The 20723-nt window shown below is 37.0% G+C and overlaps 1 protein-coding gene and 1 long non-coding RNA gene across 6 annotated transcripts; one reads left to right on the plus strand and one right to left on the minus strand.

The window, feature by feature from the left end:
- Nucleotides 1-45: 45 nt before the first annotated feature.
- Nucleotides 46-2502, minus strand: LOC124884111. The gene is made up of 2 exons (XR_007042389.1): nt 2381-2502; nt 46-1180 (listed from the first exon to the last, which is right to left on the minus strand). It is a non-coding gene; the product is annotated as an uncharacterized LOC124884111 (long non-coding RNA).
- LOC124884108 (serine/threonine-protein kinase DCLK1-like) lies at nt 2394-20608 on the plus strand. 5 transcript variants are annotated; one of them, XM_047391768.1, is made up of 17 exons: nt 2394-2526; nt 4184-4562; nt 4821-5167; nt 10040-10139; nt 10764-10880; nt 10959-11053; nt 11508-11595; nt 12200-12369; nt 12550-12669; nt 12885-13031; nt 14431-14564; nt 14666-14743; nt 14896-14992; nt 15099-15179; nt 15289-15401; nt 16956-17030; nt 18819-20608. In XM_047391768.1, the coding sequence occupies exons 1-17, from the start codon at nt 2455-2457 to the stop codon at nt 18874-18876; spliced, it is 2271 nt and encodes a 756-aa protein (XP_047247724.1). In that variant the 5' UTR covers nt 2394-2454; the 3' UTR covers nt 18877-20608. The 5 variants fall into 5 exon arrangements, with proteins under 5 accessions (XP_047247724.1, XP_047247720.1, XP_047247721.1 ...); XM_047391764.1 differs by lacking the exon at nt 16956-17030 and having other exon boundaries at nt 2395-2526; nt 15289-15402; XM_047391765.1 differs by lacking the exon at nt 16956-17030 and having other exon boundaries at nt 2395-2526; nt 14899-14992; nt 15289-15402.
- The last annotated feature ends 115 nt before the right edge of the window (nt 20609-20723 follow it).

Genomic DNA, 20723 nt, shown 5'->3' on the forward strand with positions numbered 1-20723 from the left:
GTACTTTAAAAACAGGCACACAATAAATGTAGAATTAGACATTTGTAGGAGTCAAAACATCGAGTTTATTTTAGCAAAAAGACAATTACAAGATGCATTCTTTTTTGTAGAACAAAACCAGGTAATTAGCTGCTATCCAAATTAGAGTCTATGAACAATATAAATATAAACTAAAAAAAAAAAAAAGTCTTTGTAGATTTTTTTGTTTTTCACATGAAAATGAAATGAACATTTCTGTTATTTCTCTGCAAGACTTTTGAACAAATTCGGAGGCAAATATGAATGTTATTCTATACAGAAACCTCAAACAAAACCTTAATCTGATACCTTCTTGCCTACCCTACTATAGAGCATACATACATACTGAATGCTAAGCATGTGAGGAGTTCTGGCACAACATCAGCTGTACAAGTAAAAAAAAAAAAAAATAAGGCTCCCTTTCCAGCTTATTGATTAAATAGATCCTGTTTTAGGTGAAAATACAGATTCTTCAAGATTAGTATCAGGAAAGCACAAGTTCCCTCTACCATCCAGAAACAAATCTAGCCATTGGGGACTGACTGCATCAAAGTTACTGTCGGCATCCAGGACAAATGACTTACAAGCAACTTCTGACTGGGTATTAGTTCTGTCTACAGATATCAGATCATTAGAACATGCAGTTGGAGTTTGGTTTTGAGACACTGAAATTAATTTTTGGTTTGTCAAATTCTCTGCTTCTCTCCTGCCGTGTTGATCAAGGAGGTGCGACTCGCTATGTTCTAATAAGAAATCAGCGTTTCTTAAAGCACAGTTTAATTCTTGTGGAGCATAGGTTTCATTAAAACGAATGCCATCAGGATCAGTTGGCCCAGAAGTCACACCACAAGATGGTACTGATCCCATTTCTGGTAACATGTGACTTAAAGCTGACTGTGTAAAAGAACCTAAAGTGAAGTTCCTAAATGCAGATTGTTTGTTTATGCAGTTGTCTTCCTTGGTTTGAAACGAGGCTGACAGAATTTGATCCTGGCCCACTGGTAGCATTTGTCCCCATGGAACGGTCGATTTGTCCAACAGTATAGGCTGTGGATGCCCTGTGGCGAGGCTCCCATCTTGAACCAACGTTTGATCCATCAAAACAAGTGGTTTCAGTAGAGGGCCGTTTTTCTTGCAGATTCTCTGAGAAGTCTTCCAAGTGCTGAAAGGAAATGCCTGGTTAAATATGACACAAAAAGACTTCCTCTGGAATGATGCACCTCACATTTAAACAAAAACAATTATGTTGCATGGTCTTGTTCGCCGAGGACTGTTGGTATAATCTGTTTTGTCACCCATTGATTTTAGCATTGGTCTCCACCACTTCGTGGGAATATCTGTTATGTTCTATTTAAGATTAGAGGAAATGTCAACTTTGCTGGTCCCAGTGAGTGTAGTCATCCACAGAAGAACCTCAGTACAGCAAATAAAGTAATTTAAATGAGACAGACAATGAAAACAGTAAGCGCCCGCTGTCTTTTTGACTACTGACAAAAAGCAGAAAATCACTCCAGCACTGACTAGACATCTTTAAGCAAAGTATGAGAACACGTGTAAACTATTTCATTAGAATACATACAATAATTAAATTATTTCTAATGCAATGTTGTGACTTTACTGGCCTTGCTAAGGACCAGCAGAAGTATGAAAGTTACGTTTTGGTTAAAGGACAGGTTAAACTACTGAAACCTAAACACATGTCTTGTTTGTGCTTAGAGCTGTATACTAAGGCTTAAACAGATCTACATATAAATCACTTTTCTGACAGCAAAGTTAAGTTTCAGTTTAATAAACCCAGATGGATTGCTTCTTTGCTTTGTCTAAAATAAGCTACTAACCTAATAAATAAAAGTGGAAGAGACTCAAGACCCAAACTATTGGTTCAGTATACAGCAAGTCCGTTAAATAGGGGTGCAACAACCATGCAAGTATCAACAAACAAATAGATTTTATCTATTTATTTGTGCTGTTTTTTATTCAATTCCAACATTTAACCATTATTTCTGAATAAACTTGGTTTTATAAAGCTACAGTACAAAGGACGTAATAAAAGTAGTAAGATATATATATATATATTCTGAGATATTAAGCTAGTAGTCAAAGACAGGCATGTTTTTCAGAAGGTTTTCTGTTAGTTTATGACCTTTAAATGTTTAGCCTGATCGCAAACTTCTCTTTAAACTTCAAGACTCAGAAGTTAACATCTACGGATTAAGCAAGGCTGTTGAACAAAAGCCAAATACTAATGTACGTGTTGGCATCGGTTGAGCAAACTCAGTTTTGCTCACAAAAGTGGAGCTGTATCCATAATAATCTTTGACCCTGTGAAAATATTAATTAAATTAAAAAATGTCAAAATTACCCATGAGAAGGTCATTCATCCAGAGGCGAGCAAGCCAGCCGTCACGTGCTTTTCACGTGCAGGAAATCTAACTGATGTTAATAATGAGACACATCAACCACACCTGTGTGAGCTGTTCCCTAAACGGAGTTGAAACTCACAGCACGGTGAGTTTATTAAACCAGCCTAAACTGGACTCTGGTAAGGATTTCAAAATTCTCCTTCTAACTTTAGCTTTGTATCACGTAGAGCGTGCTTTACTTTAAAATCCTGAAATGATGCCTGTCATACCTTTAAACAGGCTAATTAAGAATGAAGAATGAAGTTAATGGTTGCCAAAACAACTAGTGGTCTTCTTTGTGCAAAACATCAACCATCGTCAATTATTCTTTTTCCTAATCTTGACCTTCTTATTTGTGTTTGCTTTTTCTTAAGTAAAAACATGGATGCATATAGATAGATATATAGTCGGGAAAGGTCACAGTTAACTTTTAACCGTTAACGTTTGTGTAAAATTAATAAATGACGCCACACATAGTTGGATTAAATCTAGCAATTATTTCTAATACTTGTCTTGTTAAAACATTTGACAAAGACAATACATTTCAGAGAGATCAGGTTTGTTTAATCAAACGCTAAAGTGAAACACACTACATTTAAGGTAAATATAAGTATGGATTAATGGAAATCATGTTCACTAAACCCAAAGTTCAAGCGAACTTAAAATTGTGCATCTCTGACAAGCGATAATAAATGTAACTGTTATTCTGATAACATAAAAATATATTTAAACTTGTCTAGGAAGGTGATTTCAGTTGTTTCCAGACCAACGTGGGCTTGTGGTCTTCACAGGGTCATTAGAAAATAACAGTTTGTTTGAATAAAGTACAACACAAAAAAATTATAATCAATCAACCTAGCACACATTTACACATACATGGTGACCAATCAGCATGCGAGTGGATGGTATTTTCCAACTGGTTGAGCCAGAAACCTTTGGGACTTAAAAATTGTCTAAAATAATGTATAAAAACATAATCTTTTTTTTTTTATAACTCTGCTGTTAAAAATGTGGGAACGATTGGCATTTAATTTTATTATAACATTTTATTTGGTTTTATTAAATCTTACAATACGTGAGCGCGCATCATGCGTTTGCGCGCGCGCTCCGTCAAAAACGTCCGCGAGCCACGCTGACAGCACGCTCGCGCAGCGGTCCGCAATGGAGTAAGAGCAAGGGAGGGTGGAGGACACCGGCTGCCCTGCCTCCCATCTTCATGTGAGCACACACACACACACACACAACAGAGCAGACACACAACAGGACGGCCAAGCACAATCACAGGGCAACAAAGGGACGCATGCTGCACCCAAGGCATAAAATAAATAAGATTATTATTTAAGACTTCCGCACAGAGAGCCTTTTTGCTTACCTCTGGACTCATCTTTAAGGTAAGAGACTGCACTTAAAAAAAAAAAAAAAAAATCCTAGAAAGCTAAACATAAATTGCTATTCATGTTTAGCTTACTATGTGTTTCTGGTCAAAATCTTTTTGACAGTCATATATGCTTTAAATTATTACCTGAAATGTATATTACATTTTACACTATTAATTTATGAAACAACAGTGAGCATTGTATGGGTGTGACATGCTTCTTAAGGTTTTTACCAGGAACAGTTGTAGCATTAAGAGTTTTATAAATTAGATGGCAGTAGTATAATTAACTGGCCTGACACAGAACATTGTTAATATAATGTGGATGTTACTTAGGTTCAGATTAAGGATCTTATTAAAAATAAGCCTTCTTATTCTTTTATTTTAGGGCGTGAAAGAAACCGTCATGGAGCTGGAGCACTTTGATGAGCGGGACAAGGCTCAGAGATACACTCGAAGGGGCTCCAGAGGGAATGGTCTCCCTAGTCCCACTCATAGTGCTCACTGCAGCCTGTACAGAACCAGGACACTGCAAAAACTGAGCTCGGAAAAGAAGGCCAAGAAGATTCGTTTCTACCGCAACGGTGACCGCTACTTTAAAGGGATTGTGTATGCCATTTCTCAGGAGAGATTTAGGTCTTTAGATACTCTCCTTGCAGATCTCACAAGATGTCTGTCAGATAATGTCAACTTGCCCCAAGGAGTGAGGACCATATATACTGTTGATGGGGCAACAAGGATCACCAATATAGACCAGCTGGAGGAAGGTGAGTTGTTTAAAATTTTTTTTTATATTGATTTAAAAGCAAGCAAGGTCAGCTGTCTTAAGTGCAAACATTATAGTTGAACCAAGTTTAAAAAATATGACGAAAAACAAAACAGCGTGGATACCTCCCTTGTTTTTAAAAATGACCATTTGTTAATAACATCAATACTCAGATCCTCTTTCAGTCATACTCACATTTTAGCTTCAACTGTATTCCGTAGTTGTAAATTATCTGTTGATGTATTCCAATTTTCTGCAGGCGAAAGCTATGTTTGTGCATCCATAGAGCCTTTCAAGAAACTGGACTATACCAAAAATGTAAATCCCAACTGGGCAGTTGGTGCCAGGACTGCAGGTTCCCTCCGTGATCCTTCTTCTCTTGGCAGTGCCATGGCTGGATCCCCAGAAACCAGGGAGACCAAAGACTTCATAAAGCCTAAACTGGTGACGATTGTCCGCAGTGGAGTAAAACCTCGCAAGGCTGTTCGGGTCTTGCTCAACAAGAAGACGGCACACTCTTTCGAGCAAGTTATGAGTGACATCACAGATGCCATCAAGCTGGACTCTGGAGTCGTCAAAAGGCTATATACTGTTGATGGCAAAGTGGTAGGTGTTAAAATTCTGTAAAACTCAGGTCTGCTTATTTTGTTAATATTATATCTGTAATCTGGGCAAAACGGTTCTCTTAATACCACAGAGGCTTAGGAACTCTTACCAAAACCCTAAATACTACCGATTTAATAGTTCAGTTTAGATTTTATTTTTTTCTTGTTTCCACAGAATACTTCCATCATGACAGGTTATGTCTCAACCTAGTTTTGGTGCTCTCCTTACTTATAGTAGACATTTAAATATTTCCCTTACTAGCTGCATAAAGGTTGTATTATGCCATTCAAGATTATTAGTCTTTATTTAAAGTTGGAAGAGGTTGTACTTTGAACATTCCTGTCATTCGATTTAATGACCAGCTTCACTGGAATGATCAAAAACATACATTTCATTAACCTTCATATCAGGCATTGCTTTCGCCATTAATGTTTTACATTTAAAGTTATAGAACAAAGTCTAACCACTAAGTGCTCTATATTATGGAAAGGACTGTAATCGTATGCTTTTTTTTTCCCTCTCCACCTTTTGAAAGATTAATTGCTTATGTGAGGATAAATGGCCTATGTGCATTAGTTAGCCATGCTTTTTGTTTTACTATCCCATGATCTATGGGAAATGGATATTGACACTACCTAGGTGATGTGGGTAGAGGCTTGATCCACTCTGGATTCAGGACAGCACATGAAAACTGGTTTCTCTTTTTTCACTCATTTCTCTTTGAGTTTCTTTCATACTCAAGGAAAGAAGCAGCACAGTATGTTTAAAAATCACCTGGGAATATTTGCTAAATGTATTACCAGAAATTGGGTTTCTAGGACTCCATCCCATATTCATACTGACAGCAGAACACTATTGGATGAGACCATGTGATCTGATTTGAGATTAGGCTCCTAAATATTAAGCTGCTTGAAGTATTTCCAGAACTCTTAAAATCATAGCATTCATGGGTGATCCCGGTGTTTAAGGAACAGATATGCGTATCCTGTGTGTGGCAACTGCAAAAAGAGCTGACTAAGCGTTTCATAAAAATTGTAAATTCTTTGAAATTTACTTCAAAAACCCTGTCCTGTGTTGTTTGGCTCACTGTTTTTGGCATAAATGGTTTCATGAAATGGTTGCTAAGTAACGGTCTCTGCAGCAGAACAGTGAGGATGTGAAAATTGTTCGTGTAATGGCAGGATTCACGTGTGTACTACTTGGTCTGTGTGCTGTTTAGTGCACATGTTGGCATGATGTTACTGATGTACACTTAATGTAATGGTCACTTTGAGGCACACTTCTTCAGTTGCTAGGAAACAAAAATGGTGTTTTAGGAGTTCAAACGGAGCATCCGGGTAGGTGACTTTGATTGTTGGTGCCAGACTGGTTGGTCTGAGAATCCCACAAGCCACTGATCTACTACGTTTTTTTTTTTTTTTTCTGCCAGGTCAACAGATGTTGATCCTACACAGAGAAAATATTCAATGTGCAGCAGCTTCGTAGGCAAAGATGCCTCGATGATGTGAGAGGCCAGTGAAAAACAGGCAGTCTTGTTTAACAAGATAAAAAATTACAGGTGGCTCAAATAACCACGTGTTTTATAACCATAGTATATATACATCTCTGAGCATATAAAGCATCAACTACTAAAACAATGTTCTATAGCTACAGCAGAAGACTAATCTGGGTGCCAATCCTAACAGCTTAATAAGGGGTAAACTGAAGCAAATGTTTGCACAGCCCCACTAAAATAGGACAAAAAGCAGTGACAAAAATAATCAACGCAATGTTCCCTGGTCTGACGTGTTGATTTTAACTGCTGCATTTAGATGATATAATAAAAATTTGGTATAAACAAATTAAAGACATGGATTCATCCTGCCTTATATCAATTGTTCTGGTTGTTGGTGGTGTATTTGTATAGAGGATATTTCCCTGGCATACTTTGGACCAGTTAGGCATTATTTAAAGGCAACAGGAGCCTAAATGAGCAAAGCTACTGACCATGTCCATAACTTTATGACCACAGTATACCGATCTTCTGAAGGTTACTTTCAGCAAGACTCGGCACCATGTCACAAATCCTAAATCATCTGAAAACGGTCTCTTAAACATGAAAGTCAGTTCAGTGGCCTTCAGCCTACTGATTGACCGCCATTCATTTTCAGGAAGAACATGATGCTATAATGTTAATACAAACCATAATTGCTAAGGAATCTATCAAGCATCTTTTTCCGTCCATGCCATGAAGAATTGAGGCAGTTCTGAAGGCAAAATAAATTCCAACCTGGTACAAACAAGGTGTACTTAAGGTTTCTTGGGCTTTATGTAGGTGTCTGATTTTTTTTATGGTGTTATGGCCCTCATGACAAGGAGTTTTGTGAGCTTTGTAATTAATTTCTGTGCCATGTTCTGCTCCTTATTTGGAGCTCTCTGTCGTGTTGTGGCAACAGATGGCCAAATAACTACCTGCTGGCATCAAAGGGCAGTTTTCATGGTTCTTTAACCTTTGGTAAACCAGCTAGCTACACTTTAGGTGTAAAATGGCAGTTGTACGTTTCACGAAGTCTGTGATAGTTAGCAGAGTCTAGCTTATAGTACCTATAGTATTTACATGTTGGCATTGGCATAAAAATAGTTCTGACTAAGCTTTAGTGTACCCACAATTTCTGCTCAGAAATGGTTACTAAAGATTTTATGGGGTTTAGTTATTTTTTTCTAAATTTCCAAATATCTAAAAGACAACAAAGGCAGACAGTTATGGATAATTTCTTGTGTAAGTTGCTGTTTTTAAAATAACTTTTACTTAAAAGATTAGGATCTATTAATGGAAATATTTACACCATACTTGTTAGGAAATTTTGCTACGTATGTCGAAATGCCTTTTATTAGCCCATGCTAGGTATAGAACAGAAAGGAACATTTTAATAAGATGTGCTAGATAAAGGCCTCCTAACTGGTTATGTTGGGTGACACAAAAAGTCTCATAATGGTGTCTTCTATTAATGGGAACATCCACTGGTCTTCTGTCAATAGTTCTGCAGCCCAACTTGTCAGGACTAAGGTTGTAACAAATTTTTCGTAATAGCAGCTCTTGGGAAACCGAACTAGTTTAATTTTGAAATTATGTGCTAAACTAAAACATGCGTCTTCCTGTTTTTTAGTGGTTGACTGGTGCTTGTGCTTTCTGTTCTTGGACCAATATTTTCTCTTTTACACACGTTAATGGTAGATGGACTGAATTTATATAGCACTTTTGTAGTCATACTGACCAATCAAAGCACTTTACCCTATGGCCACATTCACCAAATTGCCCTGAAACATGCACAAAAGTGCCTTGTTCAGGGGCACATCAACATGTTGCAAAAGGAAGCTGGAATCAAACACCCAACTTTCAGATTGCGAGATGACTGCTGTTTTCTTCTTGAGTCATACATTATTTATTATGCATTAAATCAAGTAACCTTTACACATTCCATTTTACTTTCACTGAAGATTGTGCAGTTTCCAGTCTCCAGATAGAATCTGACAGTTGATCATTGAGTGAAAGACACATTGCCCCAAACCTTTAAAAAATTTAAAGTAATATTTAATATCTAATTATCTGGCAATCAAATTTCAATGAGTAGCAGTTTGTAAATGTAGTAGCAGTGGTGCGTGTGTGGGGCTGCGGCACTCATGCTGCAGAAATTTTCAACGTCCAAAAAAATTTTATGTTTTGGCATAGCTTATCGGGTGTTTTAATTACACTGGTAAATGGAAAGCAAGGCAATGCTGGAGTATTATCTACCTGAGGTGGATTTTCTTATGCCACTTTGTTTTCTGAAGCATTATAATTGGAGGCCAGACAACATGATGGTGACTTGTGTTGTTCACCTTGCTGTAAAGGAAGTGAAACTAGTTGTTCTATAACATGTAGATGCATTAAAGCGGGCTAATAAACTTTTAAAAATGCAATGAGGCACAAGGATCTGCACTTATTTATTATGCCATAGATATCAAGAAGGTTGCCTGTATTATTGGAGGAAGCCCATTCATCTTCCTCTGCACTATACAGAAACTACATTAAGGAAATTATTTAGCATGCATTACTAGCAACAGGTACGTAGTGATCTCGTTTTAAAGTTCTTTTTTTAAATGGAATACAGTGTAAATTCTTTTTGTTGGCATTATGAGCTGTATAAATGGATGGTGTTAAACATTTTCTAACATGATTTTTTTAATTTAATAAACCCTGAAGATAGAGGGCAATTAGTCTAGTCTCCTATAAAGCAATTCGAGTATTTAAAGGTTAGCAGACACCAGAGTCACAATTTGCACTAAATAACTTTTTAATATACTTTATAGACTGCATAGATTTCTATAATAAATTATCCATATCTGTATGCAAGTTAAAATTTTACCAATTATACTAAGACGTTTCACATGCGTGGATGTGCACACAAGGATGGTAATGGGAGTTTTTTTTTTTTTTTAGATATTTTGATGGGTTAAAAATAACATGCTTGAATTCAGTTGGGAGACTTCTATGAAACATGGGCTCTAAAGGGGAAAAAGCTCAATCTGTCTTTGTCAAAAATTGTGACTTCGAAATATAGCCAGGAAATCTATTTAAAATGTTCCACAGCATACCACCCAGAGGTGGGACCAAGTCATTGTTTTACAAGTCACAAGTGAGTCTAAAGTCTTCAACCCATGACGTCAGTGAAGTCCCAAGTAAACGCATAGTCCCAAGTCAAGTCCAAAGTCTCTTCTGATTTTATCAAGTCGTGTCTAAAGTAATCAAATTTGACACGAGTTGCATGACTCGATTTTACACCTCTTGTATGACCATTGTTTTAATAACAGTAATCTCTGTTTTAAGAATCCTGTTCTAAATCTCTTTGACAGGTCACATGCCTTCAGGACCTTTTTGCAGAAGATGACATTTTCATTGCTTGTGGTCCTGAAAAATTCCGCTATCAAGATGATTTCAATTTGGATGATAGTGGTGAGTGTACCTATGAGGATTTGGGTGGGCTAAACATATAAATAAAACCATTAAAGCTTTCTTATTTGTGTCCCAAATAAAAGCTTAGCTTTTTTTTTCTTTCTTTTTTTTACAAACTATTTTTTTTAGCTCTTGTTAAATGTGTCATTAAATAGCATTGTGCTCCCACCTTTTCTCACATCAAATCATCTTACACCAAGTTGTACTTGACTGTTTTATTTTCCACCACACTACAGAGTAGGCTTTGAAGGGTAGGTTTTTATGTTGTAGGAAAAGGTTGTTGGCCTTAGCACAGTATCATTGCTGCTTAAACACTGTATTGAAGTTCTTACATCTGGTCAAATGAGGTGTATTTGCTGGAAAGATGCTAACCACGAGTGCAGGTGATATTTTTCACTTATACTTGGAATGAGGATTGTGTGTGCTTGCGAGCGTGCCTGAATGTGTTTGTATGTTAAGTCTCAGGGAATAATTTGATCAATTTTTGGCCCAGTTTTCTTGCTGAATCTTTTTGTTCAGATACCACCATCAGACCTAGAATCATTGCTGATTCTAAGTGGAATTTTTATAATTTTGCATTTCGATACCAGTGCAGTCTTTTGGGATGTATCTTTTCCTCCCCAGAATGCAGGGTGACAAAATCCTTATCCTATGGTCGACTCCCCTCGGTGCATGGTCTCTCTTCCCCAAGAGCTGGCGGAATGCCCCGTAGAAGCAAATCTCCCTCATCTGCTGGATCGGGTAAATGTGTGTTTATTAAAACTCAGAGCTCGCCGTTTTTTGGTTCCTTATTGATAGCAAAATAAAATATCTTTACAGCAAATGGCACTGCAGGCAGTACGCTTTCCACACCTCGTTCTGTAAAGTCTCCAAGCCCTATTTTAACCAGTCCAGCTAGCCTCCGACGACGACAGGTAATAACTGATGTGCATAACATAAAGGTAACTACTTCTGTGCTGTCCCTTAAAGACATGTTTAATATTTTTTCCCTGGTTTTTCTTTTCAGTTGCATTGGCTTACAATGGTTTATATTTTGTTCGTAGGCAAGGAATATATAGATAGGGTTTAAGAAAGAAACCCAGCACCATTTACTTGAGATTAATCATAATCAATATCATTATTGCAATTTTCACTGATGGTATTGTAGTGAAATATTTTCCTTGAAACCATACAGCACTACTGTTTAGTATACTAATTTCATTGGATTAGGATCTCATGTATCAGTTTGGGTTCCCAGACCTACCATTCTCATTGATGTTTTTTTTTCCTTTTCTGCATGGACTGGATGTAAAGTTTTAGAGGCTTGGACCTCCCTAAAGCTTTTAAGTGTATCAGCCTTCATTTGTCACTAAATGCTTTTTTTTCTAGGGATCACAACACAGTGGCTCTTCACTCTCATTAGCTTCTACCAAGGTATGCAGCTCAATGGATGAAGGAGATGGTCCCAGCAGTGAAGGTAAGTTGCACATAAACTACCAGTCAAAGTTTTAGACACTTTCTTATTTACTGGTTCCCTTTGTTTATGACTATTTACATTGTACCTGGTTCTCGATGAAGGCATCAATACTGTGAATGAACACACATGCAATTATGTAGCAAACGAAAAATTGTAAAAGAACTTTAGATATGTTTTTATATTTTAGATTCCTTAAAGTAGCTACCCTTTGCTGTGATGACTGAAATATTAACTTCGCTCATCTCTGGGAAGTTCTTTCAAAACTCTGGAAAACCATTTCAGGTGACCACTGCATGAAGCTCATGGAGTGAATGTCAAGAGAGAAAAGCAGTAATCAAAGCAAAGGGTGGTTATTTGGAAGAATCTAAAACATAAAAATGTTTAGTTATTTCACACTTTTTGTTTACTATATAATTTCATGTGTGCTCATTCAGTTCTGTTGCCTTTGGTGAGAATCTACAATGTAAATTGTCATGAATATAAAGAGGCTCATGTGAGAAAGTGTACCTAAAACATTTGATGGGTAGTGTAGAGAGACCTACATTGCCAATGACATAGAGACATGTCATATCTTTAATAAATTATTTATATGTTTTCCACCCAGCTGAGCCGCTGGATGAATGCTCCACAGTTCCTGCCTCCATAGCAGACAGGTACAAAGTTGGAAGGATTTTAGGGTATGGAAACTTTGCTGTGGTTCGTGAATGTGTGGAAAGATCAACTGGAAGGGAGTATGCTTTAAAAATCATCAGCAAAGACAAATGCAAAGGAAAGGTAAGCATACCTCAGCTTTAACTAAAATCAGGTATCGAACCACAACATTTGAGCTAATTCGTTGATCTTTAGCTCAATTGTTCTAGTATGTGGGTTTGAGGGGGGAGATTAAGTATCTTTCTAAAACTGCTGTTTTTCTACATATCTTATAGTATCTTTTTATGTTTGTGCATCATTTAGGAGCACATGATACAGAGTGAAGTGGCCATCCTCAGGCGTGTGAAACATCCAAACATTGTGCTTTTAATTGAGGAAATGGACTCCCATAGCAACCTCTATCTTGTAATGGAGCTGGTGAAGGTACTTTGCATTTGTTGAGTTTATGGAAGAAAATTGCATTCTATATTTTGAACTACTTTAATTGATTTCAAAAGCATTTTTTCCCTAAGGGCTATATTGATACACATTTGTTCTTGCAAAAGATTTAGTCACTTAAATGAAAAAGTCTGTATAACATCAGACCTTTAGGACTGTATGGAATTATTTCTTTTGTATCTCAAAAACTTTTTCTCCAGGGGGGAGATCTCTTTGACGCCATTACATCCTCCAACAGATATACAGAGCGTGATGCCAGTTGTATGCTGTTCAACCTGGCAAGTGCCATCAAGTACCTTCACGGTCTCAATATTGTGCATAGAGACATAAAACCAGAAAATCTGTTGGTAAGCATGACTTGACAAACTCTCATTAAATAAGCATCCTATGAAATGGACATTTAGTAGTATGAAAAACACATCAATTTTCTATACCCTCCAACAGCCCTGCAGGGGTTGTAGGATGGTGACACTCTCCAGCAGTCAAGAGGCAAGGGGCACTCTGGACAGGTCACCCGTACTATAAAAAATGTTTTATTAAAATGACAAACTTCTTAATATTAACCTAGGATTCACCACTGTTTTAATAGCATTTTTTTATCTGGTGTAAAGAATTACAATGTTCATGTTACAAAAAAGTGTTTTTGAAATCAATGCAGGAAGTACAATGTAAGGATGTACTTGTATATCAGCATGCTGTGCATCACACCATCTTCACCAGAGGCGCCTTAAAATATGTTAGAATATAATCACTTATTTCAGGAATTCAATACGACAAAACTGATATACATTACAGAAAATGACACATTTCTAGCAGAGAGAAAGACTTTTAATATAAAAATGCTAGTCTAATGAAAATTGGGCTTACCCATTAAATAGATAACCTAACTCATGAAATCATCGCTGACTGTGGAAACTGGACCTTCTCTTCCAGACTCGTTGATCCTGATTTTCAAATGAGATGCAAACTTTCACCTTAAGAGGACTTTGGATCACAGAGTAAATGTCCAGTCATTTTTCTTCTTAGTCCAAGTAACACAGTTCTGACGTTGTCCCTTGTTTCGAGAGTGTCTTAATACAAACAATGCAGAAGTTGTTGCTCATTTCCTGGATATCTCTGTGTGATGTTTGACGGACCGATTCCAGTTGCTTCTCACTCCTTGTGGACCTCCACAAAACTCTTGAATAGGCTTTGCTTGACAATGTTGTGATTGTCCCCTTTTTGCTTGCTCAACAACTTCAGTCTCACTTATTCTTTCAATTTTCCATTAATACGCTTGGATATAGCAACCTATGAACAGCCAGCTTCTTTAGCCATGACCCTTTGCAGCTTATTCTCCTTGTCGAAGGTGTCGGTGACTGTCTCCTGGACAGTTTTCAAGTCCGCTTTATTCCCCATGAATGTGTAGGCTATAACGTAACACTTGTGAATTATAAATCTTTTTGAATTGGTCATGTAACATTCACATTTTAATATTCATATTTTCAAACATTTTAAACATATTTCTTGGTTTTAATTAAGATGTAACACTTTTATGAATTAGTGAATTAAATTAACTTTTCCTCCTAATTTATTAGGATACACTTGTATATTTATTCTCACATCTGGTAATACAGCTACATTCTGGCAAATATGGAATAAAACTAAATGTCATTAAATATCCATAAAAGTAACAAGCTCACCAACTGTTTTTCTCTCACCAATTTTAAATTTTTCTCCCTGTTTTTGTCTGCCTTTGTCACACAGGTGTATGAACACCACGATGGTAGTAAATCTCTGAAATTAGGTGACTTTGGCTTGGCTACTGTTGTCAATGGTCTTCTTTACGCCGTTTGTGGAACGCCAACTTATGTAGCACCAGAGATTGTTGCTGAAACAGGGTAAGGTGGTTTGCGAGGCAAAATCCACTACAATATATAAACGTTTTTCTTTAGAGAAGACTTGCTTTCCACTTATCTGATGTTGCATTTTTTAACTTCAGATATGGCCTGAAGGTTGATATCTGGGCAGCTGGTGTCATCACTTACATACTGCTCTGTGGCTTTCCTCCTTTCCGTGGGTATGAACTCTTGCACTTGAAGTTTTATAATGTACTGTATAAGCTGCTTAAAACATTTAAATTAGTAATACAACAACCAGTAAGAGATTGTTGTATGCTTTTGCACTTTGTTTAACAATATATGAAGCTTTTTTAATTATTTATTTTTGTAGCAGTGGTGAAGACCAGGAGGCCCTCTTTGAAGACATTTTAAAAGGCCATCTTGAATTTGCAGCACCATATTGGGACAATGTGTCCGAGTTTGCCAAGGTTGTCTGGAAGTTATCTCAGTTACCATGATTATGCTACACAATCTGTCGGACCAGATTTTCTCATTATGTTCCAAGATACTTATGGATAACATCCTTATCTTTAGGCTCTGATCACGGGCATGCTGCAGGTGGTTGTGGATCAAAGATACACAGCTGTACAAGTGCTGGATCATCCCTGGGTCAATGTAAGTTCAGTAACTCACAACAAGTGTACACGGCAATAGAGCTGGAGAAGAATGTATTACAGCAGCTCAACAAATGAAGTTGCTAAGCAGGTTTCTCTTTACTTTCTAGGGTGACAGTCTGCCTGAGAAGGGGCACCAGCTTCCTGTGGCTGGAAAAATCAAGAAGCATTTTAACTATGGACCCAAGCTCAACAGCACAGCAGCAGGAGTGTCAGTAATTACAGTAAGCACTGATTAGATCTCCAACACACTGTTGCATGCGATTTCGTTTTCAACAAGACATGCTTATTTTTTCTTTTTTTGCTTTAGCATTCAGAAAGGAAAACATTAGGGATTTAACCATAGTCCTCAGTGTGGAATGCATCCTTGTTTTTCATAGCTACATTTTTGTTAATACAAACCGATATTATTTGCTAAAATAAAACTAACTTCTCACAAAACACCTGCTACCAACATTATGTTTATAAAAGCTCTGCTTGTAGGTAAAAAGAGCTGACCTATAGCCAATGCCAATGAAATTCTAAAACTTCTAATCTATCTTACTACTTTAAGAAACTATCATTAGGCTGCCAAGTAGTAGTATTCTTAATTGCTCAAACAAAGGACTTGACTTAAAATGTTGCTTTACCTACTGAAGATAAATTTCAAGCCATTGTTCCTGCTTTTAAAGCCTTGATAATTAATGTATCTGAAAAGAGTAAACAACCCAAAGTGTTTTGAGTTTTATTTTAGTTGTATGATACATATTTTTTGTACTACTCTCAATTTTTTCATTCTGCTTTGCTTGGATTGTGGCTCCTCTACTCCCAGTGTCATTCGTACCTCCATATGTATAACATTAGATTCATTCATTCATAAAATTATTTATTTAAAGATTTCACTTGAAGGTATTTGGCATTTCCACTCCACAGTTAACATGTTTCCGCCTACCACTGGAGCTCCACTAGATGTACGGTTCACAGCCAGATCTGTATCAGTTTCTCAGCATTATTCTATGTAGAGATTAGCATCCATCCATGTCGTTGTTTTGCTCCAGCCCGTCATCCTTTCTAGATGGACTGTCAGCACTTTTGTTTGGATGTCCCGCACATAAAGTATGCTAATAGTTGTTAGATGTACAATATATACTTTACAGAAAACTATTGAGATATTTGTTAAAATCAATCAAAGATACTTTATTGATCCCCGAGGGGAAATTAGAATTCCAGTACAACCCATCCAAACATACATCATGACACAAGACAAGTGGGGGACGGGTCACCGAGGCTTTGCTGCCCACTCACAGGCGCTGCCCTTGCTAGATGAGAAAAGAGGCCACATTAGGTAAGTAGAGGGAAAAAAAATCACTATTTCACACTTTATCCTTAGCAGGATACAGTTTGAGATTGCAAAAAACCTCAGCACAAAGAAGCAACAAGTTGACAAAACAACATCATGCCGGGAACGGTGAAGGTGGTGTGAGGGGTGCACATGTTTATCTTGAGCATGTGTGTGTGTGCAAGTGAGTGTCTTCAAGTAAGTCCATAAAGCAATTAACTGCTTGCTGTTTGCTGATAGGAAAAAATCTTGAATGTTTTATTACATGAAATTAACAAAGCACTCTGTCTTTTTCCATTTAAAAACTGGACATGTGAAAAACATTGGCCGTTAGTAATATTTAATTCCATCGCCAGTGCAGTAGCAATTTCAATGGGAGGGTAAAGTTGCCTTACTGACAGTTTAGTCAGTGATGCTTTGAGTTCAAGGTGATCCACTGAGTTCATCTTCCTCTGCTTTGCTGGACCAGGACTTGACCATCCAGAAGTCAGGGTCTTTGGATCACAACCAGAATCCAGGACTGTGTTGGATAAGGTATGACACAGCAAAGTGCTAAAGTGCAGTGAGTGCTTCCGTGGCAAAGTGCTGGCAGTGTCCATTTTCCATCCCCCAAGGATTTGACCCATCATCAATCAACTTAATCCTTTTCATACCTCATCAGTTTATTACCTCTTCTCATTTGGGCTGTTTGGGCTACAGCTATTCTTTTTGTTGCACAGTTTACTTTGATGTTCTTCTACTCCATTAATAAGTTGTCTTTTCAATAATAAAATAAGTTTAATGCTTCATGAAACATGCTGACATACTTTAAATGTTGCTTATTTGTAAGCGTTGTCGCAAAGTGGCACAATAATGTATTTGCCCCTTTGATTTCTTCTGTTTTTGCTTTTTTTGTCACACTACCATGTTTCAGATCAAACTAATTTTAATATGGTATTAAAAATACCTGAATACCTATGAACAGCTGTTTTAAAAGTAATAACCTGCCATTTTAAAGGTGAACTCATTGGTGGTCTTAGGTTAGGTAGCACGATAACGATCCAAACCTTCCTTTTAAGCCAAGCATTCTCTTCGGGATTTGCTGCTAGAGTAGAATTCCTGGTTTTATCATTTATGACAATTTGTCCAGATCCCCTCCACCATGTATGACTATCAGAAAAGTTTTTCTTTTTTTTTTTTCTGACATGGCTTTAGATTTATGCCAGATGCGATAGGATGCACACCTTTTGAAAAGGTTTCACTTCTCCATACAAAGAATATTTTACTAAATCTTGTGGAAATCATCAGTGGTTTTGGCAATTGTGAGATGGGCCTTTGCTCATGTGCCTGGAATGCTTATTGATTAAATTTTTTTTTCCAGTTTCTGTTTTATTGTTGAATCAATAAACCTTAAATGGGGCAAGTGAGGCCTGCAGTGCGTTAGATGCTGCTTTGGGTTCTTTTGTAGATAATGGTTCTCACTGTGGCTAGCTGGAGTCACAAAGCCTTAGAAATGACTTTGTAACCCTTTCAGACTACCCCCAAACACTGAATTGAAGCCACAGTCCACTGGGAGGACAGTGAAGCATGTTGGTTGAAGCATCATGATATGGGGATGGTTCTCTTACTGTGGCACCTATTTATTGCATACAAGGGATCAGGGATCAGTTGCATATATCAAAATACTTAAAGAGGTCATATTGCCTTATGCTGAAGATGCAATGCCCTTTTAAAATGGATGTTTCAACAAGATGACGCCAAACACGCCAATAAGCGAGCAGTATCTTGGTTCTAGACTAACAAAATCGAAGTTACGGAGTGGCCAGCCTAATCACGGGCCTTAATCCAATTTACAACGTTGTGGGGCGATGTCAAGAAGGCTCTTTCTGAGGCAAAAACAAAAAATGTAGAGAAATTATGAAATGTCAAATCATCCTGGGCTGGAATACCTGGTCACGTGTGCCAGAACGTTGGTCGATTCCATGCAACACAAATATGAAGCAGCTCTCAACTAAATATTAGTTTAGTGGTTTACAGCAATGATAAATCATAAAGATCTTTCAGTTAATACAGTGAATATTGAAGTTTGTCAAAAACAAAAAAAGTAGATACTGCTATTTTGGTTGAACAGCTAATTTTTCTTTTTCTGTAATGTGAATAAAAGATTAATACATTTTTCTTCATGGTTTCATTTAGAATATAATGTGCAGTGTTCCCAATGCATAGAAATAAACTATTCTAAGGATTTTGAACTTTACTCAAATTTTTAATACTATTTTAAACACAACTGTAACTCCTCTTGTGGAAGACCTAATCTGTACTGCTGCTTCCTTCCCTTTTTAGACCACGCCACTTGATAAAGAGAAGCAAGTTTTCCGACGAAGACGCCACCAGGATGTAAAGCGAGCTACCCAACTGTTGCCCAGTGGTGGTGCCACCACCACCTCACAGAGTGCTGGCCTCGTCCTCTCTCCAGAGTGTGAAGATTATTCTGAAAGTTCAGCTGACACTGTTTGTTCACCCACTTCTCCCTTCTAATAGCTTTGCTGAAATCACAGCACCATCTGGTCCTTTTTGGGAAAAGTTGCTGTTAAAAATAACAATGGTGAGTCTCTAGACATGGACATACAGAGTCCTTAATTACTTGTACCCATTTACCGGACAACCCAATAAAACGAACAAAGCTAAACAGCATGCAACAATTGTGAACGGATATACAATGCATTTCTATAAATACTTTTTTTTTTCTTAAAACCTCTTTGGATTGAGTGTGAATTTCTCAAATTTGACCTATTTATGCAGACTGATTTCAAACTTTTGTCTGTAGCAAGCTATTTTTAGCAATCATCTTTAGTATTTCTTTTCCACTGGTGCTGTAAAGGAACTGCCATTAATACAGGTACACTGCAATGATTTTACCACTTCTAGTTCTTACAGGTATTGGTTTTGGATATAAATTTAGATCGCTCAGCTACATGTGCCTATCCAAATGGTAATATATGGGTTTATAGGTCAGCTAAACCCACATCTGTAGGTATATATTGGACAAACAATTGGCTCAGTGAATGAAAAACTATAAGCAAAAAAGATCTTTTGAGATAAAATAATTTAATGGAAAACTTAATGGCCTCTCTTGAAAATAATTTATTTCCTAAAGCCACCAAAAGCCACAGTTTTATTAGGGTAATTCAGTAGGGCCCCCTTATGGTCTATTACAGAGTACTGCCAGAATCACCACAGGGATGGCATTACTGGATCCATGCATTTAAAACCCTAGTTTCTGAATAAATACCTGATTCGATGATATGACATGTTTAGTACCTTTCACTTTTGAAAATTTAATTCCAAATGTATCTTAATACTTCAGTATTGGCTTAATATCTTGTATTGTGTGGATTTATTTTTTAAAGCCTTGTGCTTTGGGACTTAAAGATGTGGTGCATGACTCCTGAACACATTGACAAATGCAACTATATTGGATCATTAAATCATATAAATAAAAAACAAGCCCTCTTCTAACTTGTCTTCTAAAAGGGATGTAGGTTGTTCATTAACGGTAAATCATCAAATATACAGATCTGCTTGATTATTAAAATAGTTATAAGAGCTGCTGTAATGGATGAATATGTGCTGTGTAGTATGTTGAAAATTGCACCTTTTTAGGCAATGCCTTGGCACACCTTGAATCAAGTGCAATTAGGTGAACTGTTCAAAGTGCACAATACTAAATGTCCATTTTGAATGCTGACACACCAAATTGTGTTTCTGATAGACCACTGAAACACCTATCAGAATTAGTTAACTGGTGCAACATGAACTATTTTTCACACTAAATTCAACTGTGCTTCCACAAATTGTTTTGTGATTTATGCAAGTCCTTTTAACTACAAATACCTGCTGTATGTTTTCCTATTGCTTAATTCATTTGCTTAGACTAAAGTTCTGAATGTGATTGTCCTTTTGAGTTTTCCAGGTTCTAACCTGCATGCATGATGAAATGCATAGCTACTCTGGTCTTTTAATGTAAAAAAACAGACATGCAAAAACATCTGCAACTGTTGTTTATGAATAGTTTGGATTATGGTAACTGTCCATGATAATTGATTTGATTAAATTAAAAGATGTATACTGTACAATGTAATTTCACACACTGACTATTGATAAAGGGCTTTTTTTGAGTACATAAAAGCACAATGAGGCTCAGGGTAGGGGGAAGAAATAAGTACAACCTGAAATAAAATTAGTTTG

This window comes from Girardinichthys multiradiatus, chromosome 18 (assembly GCF_021462225.1).
Source record: "Girardinichthys multiradiatus isolate DD_20200921_A chromosome 18, DD_fGirMul_XY1, whole genome shotgun sequence".
Classification (NCBI taxonomy): domain Eukaryota; kingdom Metazoa; phylum Chordata; class Actinopteri; order Cyprinodontiformes; family Goodeidae; genus Girardinichthys; species Girardinichthys multiradiatus.